The 20,731-nt window shown below is 41.2% G+C and overlaps 1 protein-coding gene and 1 pseudogene across 1 annotated transcript; one reads left to right on the forward strand and one right to left on the reverse strand.

Moving 5' to 3' along the window:
• Positions 1-116: 116 nt before the first annotated feature.
• On the reverse strand, positions 117-5,635 carry LOC125885022 (methyltransferase N6AMT1-like; annotated as a pseudogene).
• Positions 5,636-11,412: 5,777 nt separating this feature from the next.
• On the forward strand, positions 11,413-19,503 carry LOC125884984 (high-affinity choline transporter 1-like). Its single transcript, XM_049570327.1, has 8 exons — positions 11,413-12,085; positions 12,234-12,347; positions 12,434-12,589; positions 13,390-13,538; positions 13,630-13,773; positions 13,899-14,052; positions 14,792-15,006; positions 15,094-19,503. The coding sequence occupies exons 1-8, from the start codon at positions 11,902-11,904 to the stop codon at positions 15,622-15,624; spliced, it is 1,647 nt and encodes a 548-aa protein (XP_049426284.1). The 5' UTR covers positions 11,413-11,901; the 3' UTR covers positions 15,625-19,503.
• The last annotated feature ends 1,228 nt before the right edge of the window (positions 19,504-20,731 follow it).

A 20,731-nucleotide genomic window follows, 5' to 3' on the forward strand; every position in this document is an offset into this window, starting at 1 on the left:
ATGGAATATTATGCCAAAAAATGCTCATAGTATAGTATGTTGAAAAGATGTTGAAAAAATAAATGTTATAGTTGAAGTTCATTGAAAAAAGTCTGTATATTTAAAAAAAAAAAAAACAGTATCTATGTTTGAAAAACTGTGAAGAAAAATCATAGTATTGTATATTTAAAAAAAGTCAGCATAGCATGTAGAAAAAAGTCATAGTTTAGTATGTTAAAAAGAGGTCATATTATGGTATTTTTTTAAAAAAAAAAACAACAGCTCAAAGTCGCCTTGAAAGTATGGGGTGAAAAAGTCATAGTGTAGCAGGTACAAAAAAAATCATGGTGTAGTATGTCAAAAAATGTTTTTAAAAAGTCATACTATAGTATGGTGAACAAAAGTTACATTATAGCATGTATCTTCTTAAATGGATATTGATGTGCATATTCAACATGTAGTGTCAATATAATAATAATGCATCCATTTAAGAAGAAGAAAGTTTAACAACTTTATTCTGGCAGGTGGTCACAACAGCACTTACTGACCTGCCCAAAGCTTAGCCAAGTAGTGTCATCTCAAAATTCTTTTGAAATTTTGAGCGTGTTTTGGTATTTTGTTGCATAACCCCTCATTTGTACCTCTGCACAAACACTGCCCCCTCCCGCCCCCACTACTGCAGGACTATCTGGTTTGCTCCAGGTACTGACAACAGACAGGATTCGAACCCAAATCTTTGGGCAGCTGGCAGACTGATTGTTCACCTGAGAATTGAACCCTGATCCTCCAACCTTCAAACCGGTCCGCTATCTCCCTGAGCTAATGAGCTGGAGACACTTGAAGGCACCTCTTTGAAGGTTTTCTCTTGCTCCTTTAGACAGCACATTAAAAAAATAAATAAATGAAGTCCTTGTATAACTAATTTAAAAAATCGTAGTATATGTCGAAAAAACCTAAATAACTTGGTACGGTATGTTAAAACCAAAGTCAGGTGACGTGGTATAAATAACCATCAAGTCCCTGAAAAACTGCAGATGTGGTGGATGGTCAGTGCTTGGAACTTTCACACTGTATGTTTGACAGTTAATGTTAATTGCAGTATAATCCAAGTCTCAATTATCCAGTCCCAAACCCACAGCCTTCATCAAACCAGACTCCACTGACAAAAACACTTACTTTACCTCGCTGTACATGGGAGCTGTTGGTCTCCCACTGCCTTGATGGGTTACTTTGTTTGTGTTATTGTTGGACTTCAGAAAATCCGAACCAACCCTTTAACCTCCCATTTTTAGCTTGATAAAATTACTATTTTTGTCGATGGAGTCCAGCCTTGAGGAGAGCAGTTTAAAATATTTAGGTTTGTTTAGGAAATACTGAGCATACGTCTGGATAAACGAGACCACACGAGTTGTGTGAGTGTTTGTAAAGAGATGTTTTGATGTAGTTTCGCTGTTGTTCAATACGGACACCTTTAACTTCAGTTCATCAAGAATTTTCTCAGTTTTTGGATTCTTCGTTCACTGTTGAGTCATGTAAGAAAAACAAAGTGTTCTTCACTAATTCAGCATAACATGGGGTAAATCATTGATATACAAGTGGTCATTTGAGGTCATGTACTTTTACCAGGACATCAGAGGCACTTTAGTTCTGTCACGCAAAACAAAATAGTTTATTACTCAAGCTGTGTTTTTTTGTGCATCACTATAATCAGAAAATGTTCTTTACACCAACTATCTGGTGATTCTCTTGCAGTTTTCTTTCTTGTAGGAAATACTGTCCTGTTTCCCAGTCAGTTCAAAGGTCCTGTAATCCTGTCAGGAGCGGTCCATGTTTGTCACGTCCTTTGGAAGCACAGGACGGACAGCCTCTCATTTCCAGCTCTCGTCGACAAGCATGACTCTCCCCTCAAGCCACATTTAGCCAGTAAACAGATGATCTCCTCTGCTGATTAAAGGAAAATGACAAGACTGTTTCCTGCACTGAAAATATTTTAAGAGACATAGGTAAACTCACCTGGATCATTCTCAGCGATGGTAATGAGGTAGAATAATCCTTTACTAGAGAGTAATTGCGCCACCACAGGCAGCAATCTGTCAGTCACCTCTCGTCCTCGCTTCCCGCCGGCCCTATACCTGTGCTGCCAACCTAGAAGAAAAGCGCACATTGATCAAATGCTCCTCATCTGTGAAGTGAAGAATAGCTGCAGTACAGAGCTGAACCACCTCTTCTGAAGGTGTGACCACATAGGGAGGGTTGAAGAGAAGAACATCCACTTTCCCACTTAAGCGAGGCAGAAGACTCTCCACCTAAAAGGAAAGCAGCATTTAGGAATCTAACCCTTACATTAAAAGCATGCAAATACCTAAAATGTGAATTCACAAGTCTCACCAGGGATGTGATGATGGGCTGCAGTGAAACATTGTTACAGGAAGCTGTCTTCGCTGTGCACTGTGCTGCTGCAGGATTCACATCAGTGCAACTGAAACACAAACATATATTCAAGATTGTATTTTATATATTTTCTCACAGCATTTGCAACAAGTAAGCCCATTTTTATTGGCTGGATATGGAGGAAAAAAATATTTATTTAACTCACACATACAGAGCTGAAGGTCCAACCACTGATGCCAGAAAAGCTGACACCACTCCTGAGCCACTGCCCACCTCCAAACACACACACGGGCTAGAACAAGCAGAAAAATTCATAGTCATGGTCATCCAGTGTTGATTTTCAGTCTTGGCCCTTGGGTGCAGATATTGCTCAAGATTATCTGAATCTTTTACTGATGTTACAGACTGTAGATGGTAAAATCTTTTTTTTTTTAAAATTCCTTGCAACTGTGCATTGACAAAAGTTGTTGTTAAACTGCTGGACTGCTTGCCCACACAGTTTTTCACACAGTGGTGAACCTCTAGATCAAAATGATTTGCAAATCACTGCATTCTGTTTTTATTTCCATTTTACACAGCGTCTAAATTTGGGGGGGGGGGGGGGGTTGTGATTGTATGTGATGCGTTCAGGAGCACCAGGTGAGTGAGCTGTGTCTAACCTCATCAGCTGCAGCCTGTCTGCGTCTTTCTCCAGGGCGTCTATCAGGAGAAAAGAGTCCTCCGCCGGCTCGTAAACGTCTCTGAAGTCTCCTCGTCCAGCATGAGAGAAAACAGGTGTGGGATAACCTGTAGACATGTTCACAACCCGCCTGCACGTGCTCCTTTAGTAAGTATTGATTTTACACAGTGTTGTTGTCTAACGCTTCAGTCAGGGAAACTCAAAGTGTTGCTAATGTTCTTCATACAAGCTGCAAATTAAAGCTATGTGGCTGCTTGAATGTGTTAGCGACATGTTACGCTCACAACCCACTTCCTTGTGTACAATGTACGTCACGATGACGTCTATTAGCCCCTTCTTTGGGGTCAACTTCTGTGTGTTTAATGGCGGATCGCGAATCAACTTTACAGGTGCATACTGCCACCCACTGTGTGGGAGTGTGTAGGATCATGGCAATGCTTTACAGGTGATCTGTAGTTTATGTTCATGGTTCAACCTCCATTTTACATTAATTTTCATGGGAATCAGCATCATATCAGTTTGCTGCTGCAGAGCAGACACAGGCTAAATAAATCGTGTTTGACAATAAGGCTCATATTTTCAGAGGGGAAAAAAACAAGACAATAGCTTTCATTACAGATCAGTTAGATATAGTCAGGGCTTCACATCTGTACATAGGTTATTTTAAGAATCCTGTGTTTGTGATGTTAAATAGTTAAATAGTTACTACTTAAATAACTAAAACAGTCCAATGTTAATATACAATAGACTCTGTATAGTTTATGATGAATGTATTTAGTCTCTTACAACTAAACTTCACCATCAGTCACACAACATGTTTTCTGTTCACAGAATAAACATTCAAATCAGACAAATAAAATTGAAATATCTGTAATTCAACAAAAATTGAGAGTTTATCTAAAATGTCATATTGTTGAGTCAATAATGACTCAACAATAGTTGCCGATTTCCTTGAAAAATCAAAGTGGTGACAAGACTGACAAGGGCAAGTTCTTCCTCGGAGAAGGTGGGGTCCCATTGTCCAACCCTGCATCGGATTTGCAACGTTTGAAGTCCAGGTGAGTGATCAGCATAACTACATCCGGTCTGGGCTTTGGCCAAAACTTGTCTCCAATATAGCTACCAATCCACTCCAAATGGCCTGAAACATGCTCCTAACCACTTTCTAGAAGACATTTTTTGGATGTGACACTTTGTCACATTTCCACTACTCCCATGGACTTATATGGCAATTCTCATTTTGGCCATAACTCGGGAACTGTAACTCGGAGACACTTGGGAGTGGATGGCGTCACACCTAATTCCAGGGCGCTGAACACGCCAGTCTTGGTCCCGTGTCGCTATGACTTACTGTTCCAGAGATACGGCAAAAATAAAGTTTTTGGGGGCATGGCTCCGGAACCCCAAGTCATACGATGATGAGGGTGGGACCGTTGGAAAGCCCGTGCTCAACTTGGGGGGGGGGGGGGGGGTACATCTTGGCTAAGAGGGTGCATGATCACCGAGTGCTGCTGCATGGGCTGAAACTTTGCAGAGGGCATCGGAACATCCACAGGTAAGATGCTGCTCCATCAGCTCTTCAAAAACTCAACATTTTTAGCATATTTTGTGTGTCTTGATGCATTTTTATGTGAAATTAGACTGATTCTATTGCATTTCTGCCTTGAGGTTGGTTAAGATTGATTGAGATACTGGTTACGACTATGTTTTAGATTGCGTGAGAGAGTCAGTTATCCCTTGTCTCTTTTCCCTGTTTATTTGACTTAGCTATCAGTCAATATGCAGAGTCTATCCAATAGGTACTTTTACATTTTAAAAAATGTTTTCATCTTTGTCACCATGGATAATGTTTAGCTTCGAGCCAGATCAGGCCAGTTTGTTCATAATTGCAAGCAGTTAATGTTATCCTTACCTTCTTGTTCTTGATTTTTCTCTTTCCTTTGTATATTACGAGTCTCTGATCACTTCAGCCACAATTCGAAGGGCATGCCGTAATTATATGACGTAACTTCCATGTTGCGATATGCTTTGTATTACTGTGTGTGCATACACACAGACAGAACAACAATGTAACGTAACGTACGTGCCCTTTATCCTCTGTCATAGGTCAGCATGGAGAGAAACTGTGTGTACTGCCCACTGTGCAAGAAGCCCCAAAAGACCATTTCCTACACATCTGAAGAGGGTGTGCATGAAAACCAACACTCAAGAGGAAAGGGACCAAGAAGCATCCAGGGCAATTGCCTCCCAGAATGTGTTTGCCAGAGAGGGCAGGGTTTGGGACTTCTCAGAGCTGGAGGAATTTTGCAAGGATGCAGCATCCTGTGTCGCCCTGTGCCTCCGCCTTCAGAGTCGGGGATTCATAGTGACCAACACTCCTCGAATCTGCCCGACAATTCCACCAACTCAGAGGTACGATTATGTTATTACCACCACACTGTGAGTTGCACTGATGTAGTGACTAATACACCTTTTCTACACTGTCTTACCTCGGTGACTTTTGCAACAGGTCTCAAAAGAAGGATGTCCTCACCGTTGCAAAGACGGACATAGATTACATCCAGCAAAGACTACTCAGCAGCAAAAATAAAGTTTTTGGGGGCGTGGCTCCGGAACCCCAAGTCGTATGATGATGAGGGTGGGACCGTTGGAAAGCCCGTGCTCGACTTGGGGGGGGGGGGGGGTACATCTTGGTTTCAAGTCTCTAGCACCTTCCTGTCAAAGGTTATTCACAAATGAAATCTTGACCCGTGTCATTGGTGGCAAACTGCCCTTAACCTAACCCCATTGGGTTAATTGGTTGGCCACTCTGATTGGCTACAGTACAGGCCAAAAGTTTGGACACACCTTCTCATTCAATACGTTTTCTTTATTTTCATGACTATTTACATTGTAGATTCTCACTGAAGGCATCAAAACTATGAATGAACACATGTGGAGTTATGTACTTAACAAAAAAGGTGAAATAACTGAAAACATGTTTTATATTCTAGTTTCTTCAAAATAGCCACCCTTTGCTCTGATTACTGCTTTGCACACTCTTGGCATTCTCTCCATGAGCTTCAAGAGGTAGTCACCTGAAATGGTTTCCACTTCACAGGTGTGCCTTATCAGGGTTAATTAGTGGAATTTCTTGCTTTATCAATGGGGTTGGGACCATCAGTTGTGTTGTGCAGAAGTCAGGTTAATACACAGCCCACAGCCCTATTGGACAACTGTTAAAATTCATATTATGGCAAGAACCAATCAGCTAACTAAAGAAAAACGAGTGGCCATCATTTCTTAAAGTAAGGAGTGCTCCTTACTTTAAGAAATGAAGGTCAGTCAGTCCGGAAAATTGCAAAAACTTTAAATGTGTCCCCAAGTGGAGTCGCAAAAACCATCAAGCGCTACAACGAAACTGGCACACATGAGGACCGACCCAGGAAAGGAAGACCAGAGTCACCTCTGCTTCTGAGGATAAGTTCATCCGAGTCACCAGCCTCAGAAATCGCAAGTTAACAGCAGCTCAGATCAGAGACCAGATGAATGGCACACAGAGTTCTAGCAGCAGACCCATCTCTAGAACAACTGTTAAGAGGAGACTGCGAATCAGGCCTTCATGGTCAAATAGCTGCTAGGAAACCACTGCTAAGGAGGCAACAAGCAGAAGAGATTTGTTTGGGCCAAGAAACACAAGGAATGGACATTAGACCAGTGGAAATCTGTGCTTTGGTCTGATGAGTCCAAATTTGAGATCTTTGGTTCCAACCGCCGTGTCTTTGTGAGGCGCAGAAAAGGTGAGCGGATGGATTCCACATGCCTGGTTCCCACTGTGAAGCATGGAGGAGGAGGTGTGATGGTGTGGGGGTGTTTTGCTGGTGACACTGTTGGGGATTTATTCAAAATTGAAGGCACACTGAACCAGCATGGCTATCACAGCATCCTGCAGCGACATGCCATCCCATCCGGTTTGCGTTTAGTTGGACCATCATTTATTTTTCAACAGGACAATGACCCCCAAACACACCTCCAGGCTGTGTAAGGGCTATTTGACCAAGAAGGAGAGTGATGGAGTGCTGCGGCAGATGACCTGGCCTCCACAGTCACCGGACCTGAACCCAATCGAGATGGTTTGGGGTGAGCTGGACCGCAGAGTGAAGGCAAAGGGGCCAACAAGTGCTAAACACCTCTGGGAACTCCTTCAAGACTGTTGGAAAACCATTTCAGGTGACTACCTCTTGAAGCTCATCGAGAGAATGCCAAGAGTGTGCAAAGCAGTAATCAGAGCAAAGGGTGGCTATTTTGAAGAAACTAGAATATAAAACATGTTTTCAGTTATTTCACCTTTTTTTGTTAAGTACATAACTCCACATGTGTTCATTCATAGTTTTGATGCCTTCAGTGAGAATCTACAATGTAAATAGTCATGAAAATAAAGAAAACGCATTGAATGAGAAGGTGTGTCCAAACTTTTGGCCTGTACTGTATATATAGCGGCACGGTGGTGTGGTGGTTAGCACTCACAGCAAGAGGGTTGCCGGTTCGATCCCGGGCGTGGGAGCCCTTCTGTGTGGAGTTTGCATGTTCTCCCCGTGTCAGCGTGGGTTCTCTCCGGGCACTCCGGCTTCCTCCCACAGTCCAAAGACATGCAGATTGGGGACTAGGTTAATTGGTAACTCTAAATTGTCCGTAGGTGTGAATGTGAGCGTGAATGGTTGTTTGTCTCTATGTGTCAGCCCTGCGATAGTCTGGCGACCTGTCCAGGGTGTACCCTGCCTCTCGCCCGATGTCAGCTGGGATAGGCTCCAGCCCCCCCGCGACCCTCAAGAGGATGAAGCGGTTAGAAGATGAATGAATGAATGAACATATATATATATATATATATATATGTATACATATACACACACGTATCACACGTCCATAACACGACCCGTTGTTGCTTCGAGTTGACACTTTTGACCCCTGCGATCACATGACGTGTCTACGCATGCACGTCTAATAACCACACATCTAGGCGTGTGCAAGCATTGCACGCCCATTGCATGTGTAACAAGTACACAGTGAATGCACGCGCAGTGGACACGAAGCAAGTACACGGTGATGGTTGCACATGTAATGTACACGTATCAAGTACGCAGTGAATGCAGTGTGTGCGTGTTCTCTGATACGTTTCACCCCTCATAGTGTGTGTGTGTGTGTGTGTGTGTGTGTGTGTGTGTGTGTGTGTGCGCGTGCGCGCGCGTGCGTGTGTCTTTATGTAGGACTGTGGATGTGTGGGTGACATTGGGATGATGAATATTTTTAGGCAGTGAGTGAGTTTGGATGTTTTGTTTTTGTTGTTTTTTGTTGTTTTTTAAAAATACGTATACATTAACCACATGTCTGTCTTGTATATCTACCTATAGGATCTCAGAGGAAAAAGTAAATAAGTAAATAACAAAAAAATTAAATTAAGGGGATTTTATTATTTTTTAAGTCATTTATTTATTAATTTATTTTCTATTTATTAATCAAATCCGTTGCGCAGCACCGCCCCTGCAACAATGCCACTCCCATGCTTGGCAAGGCCCCGGGCCAGCACTACTAACACAACAACAGTTTTCGGGGCAAGACCAGAGAGCAAATAAATTAAAACATTTAACAAATGAATATAATAGTAACAAAAGGGGTAGGTTTCTATGTATTTGTTGGGTGTATGTTTGCAATGTCTGTGTGTGGTGTGTCTGAATGATGGTTCACATGTGTATTGTGGGTGGTGCACAGGCAATAAAGCTGGTAAGTGGGAAGGTGGCATTGGGGTGGGAGTATTATGGATTGAGGATATTGATGAATGGGTTCCAGGTTATGTCAAAATCTGAAGCTTGTTTTTTGATAGAAGCAGATCATTTTTCCATTGATATGTATTCGTTTAGTAGATTTTACCAGTGTGTGATGGAGATTTTGTTCCTTGTTTTCCAGTTCATGAGGGTAGTTTTCTTGGTGATGGTCAGGGCAATGGAGAGTATTCTGCTGGATGTATTGTTGAGGTTTATAGTGGATATGTTGCCAAGTAAGCAGAGAGAGGGAGAGAGTGGGATGTGGCAGCCCAGAAAAAGAGAGGGGTTGTCAGTGATGTCCTGCCAGAATTGTTTGATAGGTGTGCAGTTCCATGTGGCATGCATGGTCTGTGGTGTTTTGTGAGCAGTGTGGGCAGATATCTGTGTCTACAAAACCCATTTTAAACATTCTTTCTCCTGTGTAGTGTACTCTATGAATAATTTTGAATTGAATGAGTTGTGTGTTTGTATTAGTGGACATGGAAAATATGTTTTTGCATATTTGGGTTCAGAAGTTGGCACCGGGGGTGATCTGCAGGTCATATTCCCATTTTTCTGAGGGGATGGCTATTGAATGATTGGGTGTGGATATTATGTTATAAATTTTGGACAGTAGTTTTTTTCTGGTAGAGATGTTGATCAGGTCCAATGTTAGTTGGGGGAGATCTAAGGATGAGGTAATGTTGATTTTTTTCTTTAACTGAGGATTTAATCTGGAGAAATTCTAGAAAGTGATTCTCCCTGATGCCGTACTTCTGAACCAAATGAGGAAATGAGACCAAAGTGTTGTTATGGAAAATACTTAAAACACTTGCTGCTGCAAGTGATTCGATAAATATTGCGAACAAAGATGGAGAGAGTGGGCGTCCTTGCTTAGTGCCCCTGTGCAAAGTGAAGCGTTGTGATATTATTCCGTTAGTGGTGATAGAGGCTATTGGTGATGTATACTAGGGCATTAACGACTTTGATTTTTTTCAGGTCGACTTATCTGTCAATAATGTCGAAGTCGAGTCGACAAGTCATTTGATGACGTCATCATATTGACACGGCGGAGGAAAGTGAAGTATCTCCACAAATGTGATGTGTATCTGTCAAGTCCCGAACATAATCGGGCGGAACGTACGCGGAACGGACTCTGCAGAGGTCTGTGTGGACTCAAAGCGGACGTCCGCAAGCCCTGTGCGCGCAAAGCTCAGATTTTACGACCGCGCAGACTCCGCTCCGCACACCAGTGACTGCTCGGCATGTATTTTTCACATCGCGGGGATTTTTCACGGACATTTTTACAGGAAACTACAACGCGGAAGTGCGCTCGACTATGAAAGCCCGAATGACTGCAGACATTCCTCGCGGAGTCTGCTCCGCTTAAGTATCAGTGTAAGCCAATCAGAGGCAGCGATTGCATTCCGTACACAAGCACACAGAGAGAGAGAGAGAGGGAAAAAACACACGACTTGTCGACTCCTCCTGGGGGGTGTCGACTTGTGCCACTGACGTCGACACGTCAACAAATCGACTTTCCTCTTAATGCCCTAATGTATACTGAACAATATCCTTACCCAGAGGATAAATGATTCAACCAAACCAAATTGTTTTAGTGTAGAAAATAAAAATTCCCAGTTTACCTTATCAAATGCCTTTTCTGCGTCAAGTGATAATATGGCTGTTAATGGGTTTGTGTGTGATGAGTAATGGATAAGGTTAATGAGTCTGTGTAGGTTATTTGATGAGTCTCTTCCTTTCATAAACCCAGTTTGGTCTGAGTAGATGATAGATGGAGTGACTGTTTCAATTCGTAATGCTAGGGCTTTGCTGATGATTTTGATATCGGTGCTGAGGAGAGACAGGGGGCGATAGCTTGAGGGGGAGGTGGGGTCTTTGTCTGGTTTTAGTAAGAAAGTGATTGTAGCACTATTCATGTCTGTGGTAAGTTTGGATTGTTGTTTAATTTCAGTTGTTAATCTATTACATATATGGGCTAAAATATTCCAAAAGTGTTTATAGAACTCAGCAGGGAAGCTTTCAGGTCCTGGTGATTTATTGTTGGGCATGAGTTTGAGTGCTTGGTGGAGTTCTGTAATTGTAAATGGTTGATCCAGAGTATTAGCTTGGTCTTCTGTGAGCTGAGGCAGATGAATATTGCGTAGGAAGGTGTCTATGTCTTTTTGGTTTGGTTTGTGTGTTGATGAGTATAAACTGGTGTAAATACTTCTTATTTATTTCTTCAGGTGTATGTACAAGCGTCCGTGCTGAGTTCATAATCGTTGTAATTGTTGTTTTTTCTTTGTTTCGTTTGATTTGGTTGGCCAGGCATTTTCCAGATTTATTACTGTATGCAAAGTTTTCGTGTCTGAGTCTTTCTTGGAGGGATTTTTGTTTTTTTGTTCAAGTGTTTATTCAGTTGTAGTCTGTATTTCCATAGATTTTGTACTTATACTGTGGAATTTATTGCGTTGATGTTCTAGTTCATTAATCTTTTGTTCTAAGTATGTTTCCTGTTGGCTGTCTCTTTTTCTTGTGTGTGGAGTATGATATGATTTTACCTCTTAACACTGCTTTCCCTGTTTCCCAAAATAGTGATGGTGCTATTTCAAGTCAATCATTTATTTTTTAGGAAGGATGTCCACTCTCTTTTGTTAAAATTGTAAAATTCAGGGTCCTCAAGTAAGTTGCCTGCCTTGACGTTGTACCTGAAGTTTTTGTTTGAAGTGTTCCAATTTTGCCACAATGGGAAGGGGGTGTTTGTTTGCGGGGTTTTTGTTCAATGTTCCATTTATGCCTTTTGGTTGGACATTTCACCTAAAATAACCTTCCTGTTCTTACCTTATCAAGGTCATAAAAAAGCATTCAACTTCACTGGAGTAATACAAATGCAAAATTTTGATTTCCATATGTTCTGGTGTGTCCCCTTGCATCCATTTCCATATTCTCATTATTTCCATAACTGTTAATTTGCCCACAAGCCAAACTATCTGCATTTGATGCAAAAAGCTAAAAGGCTGGGGCTCACTCAGGCTGAGTAATTAGTTAACCTGAGAGTGTTCATGATCCACAATGGCTCTCAATATACCAGGGATGATAATGATGGTAGCTTTCTATGTGCTGGTGTTGGGAACCGGCATCTGGGCATCCATGAAATCTAAAATGATCGAGAAAAGCACACTCAGTAGTCGTGTAGAAGTTTCCTTTTTGGCTAACCGCAGGGTCAGCTTGCTACTGGGAGTATTTACAATGACAGGTGAGTTGAGGTAAACTACACTGATTGTACTATGTACTACTTTCTTCACAACAGTCCATGATACTTTGATATTTTAGGTCTGTTTCCTTTAAAGAGCATTTACAGCATTAGTTATTGCTTCTTTGTGTATGTTTATCTCCTGCCACAGCTACTTGGGTTGGAGGTGCCTTTATCATCGGTGTTGCAGAGTCTGTGTATGATCCTACCAAAGGTCTAATCTGGGCTCTTGTTCCTCTGCAGGTCTCTCTTTCCTTTATTATTGGTAAGACTCTCAGTATTTTTTTACAAGAAAAATTTAATATCCAAACTTTTTCCTCAAGTTGTCTTTTTTTTTTAATTTTATTAAAGGTGGATTGTTCTTTGCAAAGCCAATGAGGGAGAACAATTACATAAGTATGATGGATCCCTTTCAGAGGAAGTATGGAAAACCACTGACTGCGGTTCTCGCCATTGTTCCAGTCATAGCTGAAATCATCTGGGTTCCTGGATTACTGATTTCTCTGGGTAAAATTATGCTAACACACTGAAATACACAATTTCAGTGTTGTTCTCAGTGTTCTTTTCAAGGATATATTAGTGTAGCCCTACTACACAAAAACCACATTCACAGAAATTAGAAAGACATAAATGTAAACTATAAATTTGTAACATATTTAGTAACAAGCCAAAGGATCAATACCAAATAAATAAAAACAAAACAGTGAAATAGAGTAAGAATTCTTACATTTTGCGACAAACCTTGACATTAGTGGCAGAAACTGAAAAATATAAGATATGTATGACAAGGACACAAAACAATGTGTGTGAATGGACAACAAACTCATAATGTGTATAAAATTGATTTTTTTATGAAGTGTATCACTCGTGATAACTTATTGACAATAGGGCATAAAGATAAACCTAAACATTATATTATAACAAGTTTGTTTCCATTTTTATTTATTTGGCATTGAACCATTTTTTCTTTTTCTTTTTAAATATGTTAATTATTTAATTCTTAATGAATGTTTAATTTTTTATTTATTTTTTATTTTAATTTTATTTTATTTCATTATTTATTTTGTGCACATGCAATTCAGTGATAACCCTGTAGTTGTGATGTTGACTGGTCTTGAAATAAAGAGTCCTCTTTGTCTGAGACCAAGACAAGACTAAGTAAAAATGGAGCTGAGTCCAAGATGAGACCAAAACCTTAAAAAAGTGGTCTCAATACCAAGACTGATCTCAAGTACTACAACACTGATTTCACTGCCTGAGTTATACATCCAATGTATCCTTCATATTTGTTCATATGTTTGTTACAGCGGCGACCATGACTGTCATCTTGGATCTGCCCTTTAGTGTTTGCGTCTGGATCTCTGCTGCAGTGGCGATCATCTACACCGTTCTTGGAGGTCTCTACTCAGTTGCATACACTGATGTCATCCAGCTGTTACTTGTGCTTTTTAGCTTGGTGAGTTCTACACAATGAAAACAGATTTCTCATGCAATGAATGGGCTGTTTGGAAATTTTCTAAAATAAGAACAAGCTCATCTTCTCACAGTGGCTGTGTGTCCCCTTCGCTATGACAAGTGACGTTTATACTGACATCACTAAAACAGCGTTGAACCACACATATCAGGCCGCCTGGCTTGGCCACCTTGAGTCTCATGACGTCGGTAGATGGATTGATGATTTCCTATTGATGGTAAGATGAATAACAGTATATTGGATTGTGCCTTCTCAACCATATTAGTTTGTGGGGAAAAAAGTGCATCATCCTCTTATTTTAAAGAACATTTTTTGATTTGTTTATAATCTTCGTTTGTCCAGACTGTGGGCAATATGGCCGTTCAGGATTTCCATCAAAGGATTCTCTCCTCCAGCTCCACGTCCACAGCCAGAATCATCTGTTTCATAGCAGCAGGTGGAGTCATCATTGCAGGACTTCCATCAGTGTTGATCGCTGCTGTCGCAGCTTCAACTGGTAAATTTATGAGTTCATGGTATCTTTAACTTTCCATATTGGTAAATGCAGCCTGTTGCTGAGAGAACTTAACACGTCCAATTCCTGTATTACCTTTAAAACAGAATTATAAATTAACAAGCTTCTCTCTGCGTGTTCGTTTGATGAAGAATTACAGGAGAGTAGATGACTTCAACTTAACTCTTCTTTATTTTTCAGCTCACGATGTACAGAGCTCTGGGTCTATTTCTTCTTGCCCTAACCAACAATACCAGCGAGTCAGGGCACGAAGTCTGACAACCTATCTCTCCCTGACCCAGTCTTTTTAAGCGTATACAGTTATTTGTGACGCAAGCATTGCCAGTGGTGTTGCTAGGGAGACCTCGTTCCTTTCTGCTGACTCCAGCAGTTCTTATCTGCTGCTCCAGCTCCTCTTCTCTCTGAAACACATATCAGAACAGGAAACACAGCTGCCCACAAGGCCGCTGTGAGTGAGTCGCTTCTGCTACACACATTTCATGAGACGCTCTCCTCTCACCTGCACATTGTCTAAAGGTCATGTCTAGTTCATCTACTGATATTTTCCACTCAAGCAGTCACGTTCCTCTGCACTTGTCTTCTTATTATGCAAACTAGTAATTTATGCAACTGATAGTAGGAACGGGTGTGCATTCAATAAATGTACTATTTACATTTTCCTTAACCTTATCAAATGTCCAGTATCCAACAAGCCATAACTCTTGTTTGTTTTTGTTTCAAGACTGGAACTCCACCACATATGGTTCTCCCTCTCCATATGAGCGAGGAGAGGCAGCCATGGTGTTGCCCATCATCCTTCAGCATTTGATCCCAAGCTACATATCTGCTTTTGGCGTTGGAGCTGTTGCGGCTGCAGTGATGTCATCCGCTGACTCTTTTCTCTTATCTGCAACCACCATCTTCACCACCAGCATCTACCAGACCATCAGGAGTCAGGTAGCAGGAACAGGAGGGTGGAAATACCAATTTTTAATGTAACATTTGAGTTGTAAATATCTGCTTATGTATTATTTTTCTCTGCAGGCATCAGATAAAGAGCTGCAGTGGGTGATTTGTCTCTCCATAGTGGTTGCAGGACTTGTTGGAACATCCCTCACATACCTGGACGGCGGCATCTTAGTGTTCTGGATCCTGGGCTCAGACTTGACCTACACGATTATATTCCCCCAACTGATCTGCGTCCTCTTCACGGAGGTATCCAACGGTTACGGGGCGATCGCAGGCTACCTTATTGCAGTGGTAATGAGACTGTTGTGTGGAGAGCCGTTGTTAGGCCTTCCGGTGTTCCTGCAGTTCCCGGGTTGCGCTTTAGAGGATGGTGTTTACATTCAGCGCTCTCCTGTCAAGACCATTTGCATGCTGTGTGCTCTGGTTTCCATTCTCTTGTTTTCATATGTGGCCTCACTCCTGTTTAACAAGGGGATTCTTCCTGGGAGGTGGGATGTGTTCAAAGTGAAGTCCCAGGGAGCACCAGCAGGTGGTGCCAAAGAGGTTGACTTTGAAAATGAAGAGGACACAGTGGCCTCTGCACCGATGCTTGATACAGGATGCTAGATATTGCATGCCTTTGTAAAAGAAAAAGTTTTTGTGTGTTTCTGATAAGATTGCTAATTTAGGGTGATGGCAAAGGATTTATTGCAATGACTGTTTTACTGATTGAAAAATTTATGTAAATCTCATAATTAAAAAGCTCCCCTCTTCCAAAGTTCCTCAAATCTGTCATTTAAATCTAACAATTACAAAATGATGCTCTTAACACTGGAAACTGAAGACTGGCTGCAGGTATTATGCACATTTTCACTTTCGAAAAAACTCCCATTGCAAGTGTCTTATTTCATATGGAGAATTTAATGTTCTATCTTATTACTCTTAAATGTCTCCATTAATTTTTGACAATGCTTTGATAACGGTTGCATAACTGTCACTGTATGCTGGTTGTTTTCTTTGTTCTCAAGTCTCTCTCAAAAGACAGAGTACTAGGGCCACATTAAGCACAGAAAAATCTGAGATTTCAAGAATGAATTCACAATGTTAAAAAAAAAAAAAAAGGTCATACTAATATTATGTAAATTAAGTTGTAATTAAGAGAATCAAGTTAAACTCTTTCAAGAGAAAAAGTTGTAATATTGTGTACATAAAGTCATAATTTAAAGAGAGTAAAGTAATACTTTTTCAAGAGTAAAAGTCATATTTTTATGAGAAAAAAGTTGTAATATCCCAAGAATGAACTGGCATAAAAAATAATTAACGCACTATTTCAACCATTTCTCGTAAAATGACTTTATTTGTGTAATAATAAAACTTTTACCTCTCAATAGTATGACTTTATTGCCATGAAATTATGACTTTTTTGATTTTTTTTTCTTAAAATCAAAACTTAGTACTTGTAATATTATTATTCTTGATCAATATCTTTATGTGTTAAATAAATGATTGTCACGAACCAGCTCTTTGGAAGAAAGGGAAGCAAAGTAAAACCAGATGAAACTGGTAAAAAAAAATAAAGTTTTTTTTGTTCTTTTCCTTTTTTTTCCCTTTGTACTTTCTTCAAGAAGTTTTCAGTCACTTATACAAAAACAACCAAAGTGGTGAATTACAAATGAAAAGGGCCTGTGGGTGCTGTTCAGATTAATCCTTGAGTAACAAAGAAGAAATGAAGAAAATTAAAAACAAGAAATTTTGTTTAAAAAAATAAAATCACATCAATGACATGATCATCATGTGTTAGCACAGTGCTGCAGGCTCCGCCACTTATCTTTTTAAAATAACCATTTTGCAATGATGAACAAGGTCTGGGTTACAAACTAAGAAACCATAAAGCCTTCTTGGTTAAGCTGAGTAAAAGTAAGGAGGTAAAACTTGACTTGACTTGAATGGTGATTACTTTACAAACATTTCAACCACGTGGATGGCGACCAGCTGACAGAGACTACACAGAAATGGCATCTGACCAGATAACCCTCGCACAACTGTGGGGTGCGATCAAAGAAAGTAATGCGGACATCTCCCGACACATCGACTCAAAAATAGGCGAGGTACAAAGCCAACTAACAAACGTCCAAGTCTCCTTCTGAACGCTGGGTGACCAACTTGAGGAGATCCAACACAGGGTCGGTGCAAACGAAGACAACATTCAAAGTGTCACAGTCAACGTTGCAGCATTAGACAAAGAAGTTACTGTAGCCTACTTAAACGTAAAAACCAAGAAAGAGAGGATGAAATGAGAAGGGCAAACTTAAGGTTGGTGGGGCTTCCTCAGGGAGCGGAGAAGCGGGACCTGGCTACACCTTTACCTATCGAGAGGGCTTACAGGACTGAGGTCAAACCAGCCCTCACTTTGAAACATTTGGTCAAGCCAGCCTTCACTTTGGGGTGCGCGCATATACTACACATTACGGCAAGAGCGAGAAAGGACTGATTTCAAAGTAAAAGCAAGCTTCCAAAACGACCTCAGGCCAAAGAGCATGGATACCAAGAGGCGAAGCTCAATAGAACCAGAGACGCCCCATAGCAACAGACTCGCCCATGGTTTCGTCCTACCGCCGCCATTTTGGACTGTCAGCAGACCGCAGCAGACCCGCTTGCATACAAAAACACACAGACAAACTGAAGTATATCGCTATTAATTGTGCTTACAATGCTACTCACCTCGTGATGGCTTGGTCACAGCTGCTTTTTCACATTTTTGTAAAGCAAAATAGGCTACAGACTTTATAAAACACACAACAAAAAAAACGGCCTAGATGGCATCTCTACATAGGCCTATTACATCCACTTATGAGAAGATTAACTTAAGTACTCCAAACAAAATCGCCCCATAAGCCAATCTACCAAAAAAACACAGGACAGGCGAGCGGCTGAGGAAGGGGTCGCAGTTAAGATTGTCCGTCGCTGCGGGGAGAGAGGTCCCTCGGTGGTAATTTTGGGCTGGGCCTTTTTTTTTTTTTTTTAGTCATGTCATGATATGAGGGCCGATGCCCCCTCCCACTTGGGCCTCGGCTGCCAGTCAATCAATCATACAGGGAGAGAGGAGATTGACAAAATTGAGAAGAAACTCAAAGGAGGTGCGGAAAAAATAAGAGAGAAAAAGAGACAAGCCCTTTACGAAGATGCTGCCAAATGTGTTAAAATAACACAGATGTTTGCTGGCTATGGCGGAGCTTCTTCAGCGGCAGCATCAGTGACCGCACCCGCACTGGCATCCAAAGCAGCCGCAGCAGGTAAGGATGGCGGTGGTGGCCGTCAGCAGGTGGATGAGACGAAGGGGAGGCAGGAGGAGGAGACCCGCGGCCGCCGCATTATATGACGACGGCACAGTCGGTGAGACTGGAGGGGAATTTGAACTTCAGGTAAGAAGTGATGAACTGCAGTCTACCTGGGTCAGATATGAATCAAGTTTGGTTGATAGTTTATTTTCGTTGTGCTTGCTAACTAACACAGCATAGTTATGAGTAGGCCATTTAACAATTTAGCTGGCTGTTGAGCAGCATGATGGGGTTTCTCTACTGCTGGGCTGTTTCTGTGATGTTATACTAGTGATGGTGATCTTTGTGCTTCAGTAACTTTATTTTATTCATTTAGTTAGTTAAGTATAGTCTTTATTAGTTAGGTAGTAAAATATTTCAATGTCTATTAATTGATATAGGTGCACTATGCAGTAATTCTTTACTCTGAAACAGCTAAAGCTCAACAGAGCAATTTTGTTCATGTAAAACCAAATGATTAGGCTAGTATTCATCATAAACCCACTTGCAAATATAATTTAGACTGAATCAAATTAGGATTTGCCAGGAGATGTGATGCTGCTCATTAACATAAAAGTGGCTTGGAGTTAAAAGTAACTACTTAAATGTATTTGTCTTTTATACATAAATATCCTCTTTATTCTAGATATGTTGTTCTTTTATCTTATTGTTTTTTTTACTGACATGTAACAGCAAACTCTTGTGGACAATAATTACCTGTATTTTGTTTTTATTGCGGGCATGTTTCCATTCAATTTAAAATATCCCTTCACTTTTTAAAGGTTGCCATGTTTGAGGAAGTATTATGTGTTGCTGTGCTGTTTATTGATGTGGTGAGTACATGAAAATATTACTAAATCTATCATTTATTCATTTTAATATTCATCAATAATCATGTCTCACCTCTGTTCCTCACTGTCCAATTTTCAGGATCCCATCATACGTTCATTTTTCAGGAGGTTGACTAGACCAAGCAGCCTTTTGGGTTCCTCTAAGTAAATACTGTATAGAATAATGGGACTGGAAGGATGGTGTAGGTTTAAATTTATTAGACAAGTACATATACACCAACAAGACAGTGTACAAGCGGTGTCACAAGAAAGTTTGTTTTCATTCATAGGCTTCATTGTCTTTCCATCAATACCTGGTGGGCCAGACTAGGCTCAAAATGCCCGGGCCGATTTTTTGTCCCAGTCCCGCCCTGCCATCCATCCACCCCTCCCTCCCTCATGGCCCGGCCGCACATACACCCCCGACGCTCGGCTCTCTTCTTCTTCTTCTTCTTCTTCTTCAGATTTTACGGCGGTTGGCATCCATCACTTTGGTGCATTACCACCCCCTATCATTACGGATTTTTGGCTCTGCTCAACCCATATACAAGCATACACACCTGCACAACAAACCTACTTCACTGACTCTCACTCCTTCTTTTGTGCTGTTATTTCCACCCATTTTAATGCCATCAACACCGCCACCATCTCTGCTGTGTACACGCCTAGTCCATCACCTGTCCTTCTATAAATACCTACTCCTTTTCCTAGTACCGCCACCCCAAATCCTGTTACTCCTGTGTCTGGATTTTTCGCCCCATCCATGTACACCTGCACAAAGTCTTGATATTCTTGATTTATCAAGTGGCTAAATGCACTCAGTAAATCAACTGTTTTCTTCCCTGTCCAGCAGAGACATGTCAACTCTCAGACACACTAGTCTCCATGGAGCCTCTACTGGAAAGACCACTGGTGGGCTTATCTGTAGTCCTTCAATAGACAGTTCTTTCGCTATTTTATTACCAACTTTTGCAAAATGCTCCCTAGTGCTCTTCTCATTCTCCCAGCTGTCCTGTAGTACCCCTCTTGTTGGGTGATTAGCTCTATGCCCTTTCAAATTCACCCAGTAATTGGCCATCAGCTGTTTTCTCCTTAACTCCAGAGGTACTTCACCCATCTCGACTTGTATGGCAGGAATTGGTGATGTCTTAAAAGCTCCGCAACAGATGCGTAAAGCTTGTGCCTGTATGACATCTAGCTTTTTCAAATGGCTCTTAGCTGCTGACCCATATGCCACACAACCATAATCCAGCACGGATCGTATTAATGCAACATACAGCCTGTGGAGTGCTCTGCAACTTGCTCCCCATTCTCTTCCAGCCACACAACGCATCACATTTATGACTTTTTTACACTTTTCCTCTATCCTGGTGACATGGCCTGACCATGTCAGGCGTTCATCAAACACTACACCAAGGAATTTAAATTGTGGCACCCTTTCCAACTCTTCCCCATACATTTTTAACCTGACATCCTCTCTGATTCTCTTCCTGGTAAAGAACACAGTTTGTTTTTTTTCAGTTGAAACTTTGCATCCCCAGTCATATCCCCAATCAGTCACTTGATTGATTGCTCCTTGAAGTTTTC

Source organism: Epinephelus fuscoguttatus, linkage group LG24 (assembly GCF_011397635.1).
Source record: "Epinephelus fuscoguttatus linkage group LG24, E.fuscoguttatus.final_Chr_v1".
NCBI lineage: Eukaryota > Metazoa > Chordata > Actinopteri > Perciformes > Serranidae > Epinephelus > Epinephelus fuscoguttatus.

Coding starts and splice junctions, on each gene's coding strand:
- LOC125884984 (XM_049570327.1), top strand. CDS start 11,902: ATGGCTCTCAATATACCAGGGATGATAATGATGGTAGCTTTCTATGTG. Junction 13,774..13,898: donor TTGATGATTTCCTATTGATG/GTAAGATGAATA, acceptor TCGTTTGTCCAG/ACTGTGGGCAATATGGCCGT. Junction 15,007..15,093: donor ACCAGACCATCAGGAGTCAG/GTAGCAGGAACA, acceptor TTTTCTCTGCAG/GCATCAGATAAAGAGCTGCA.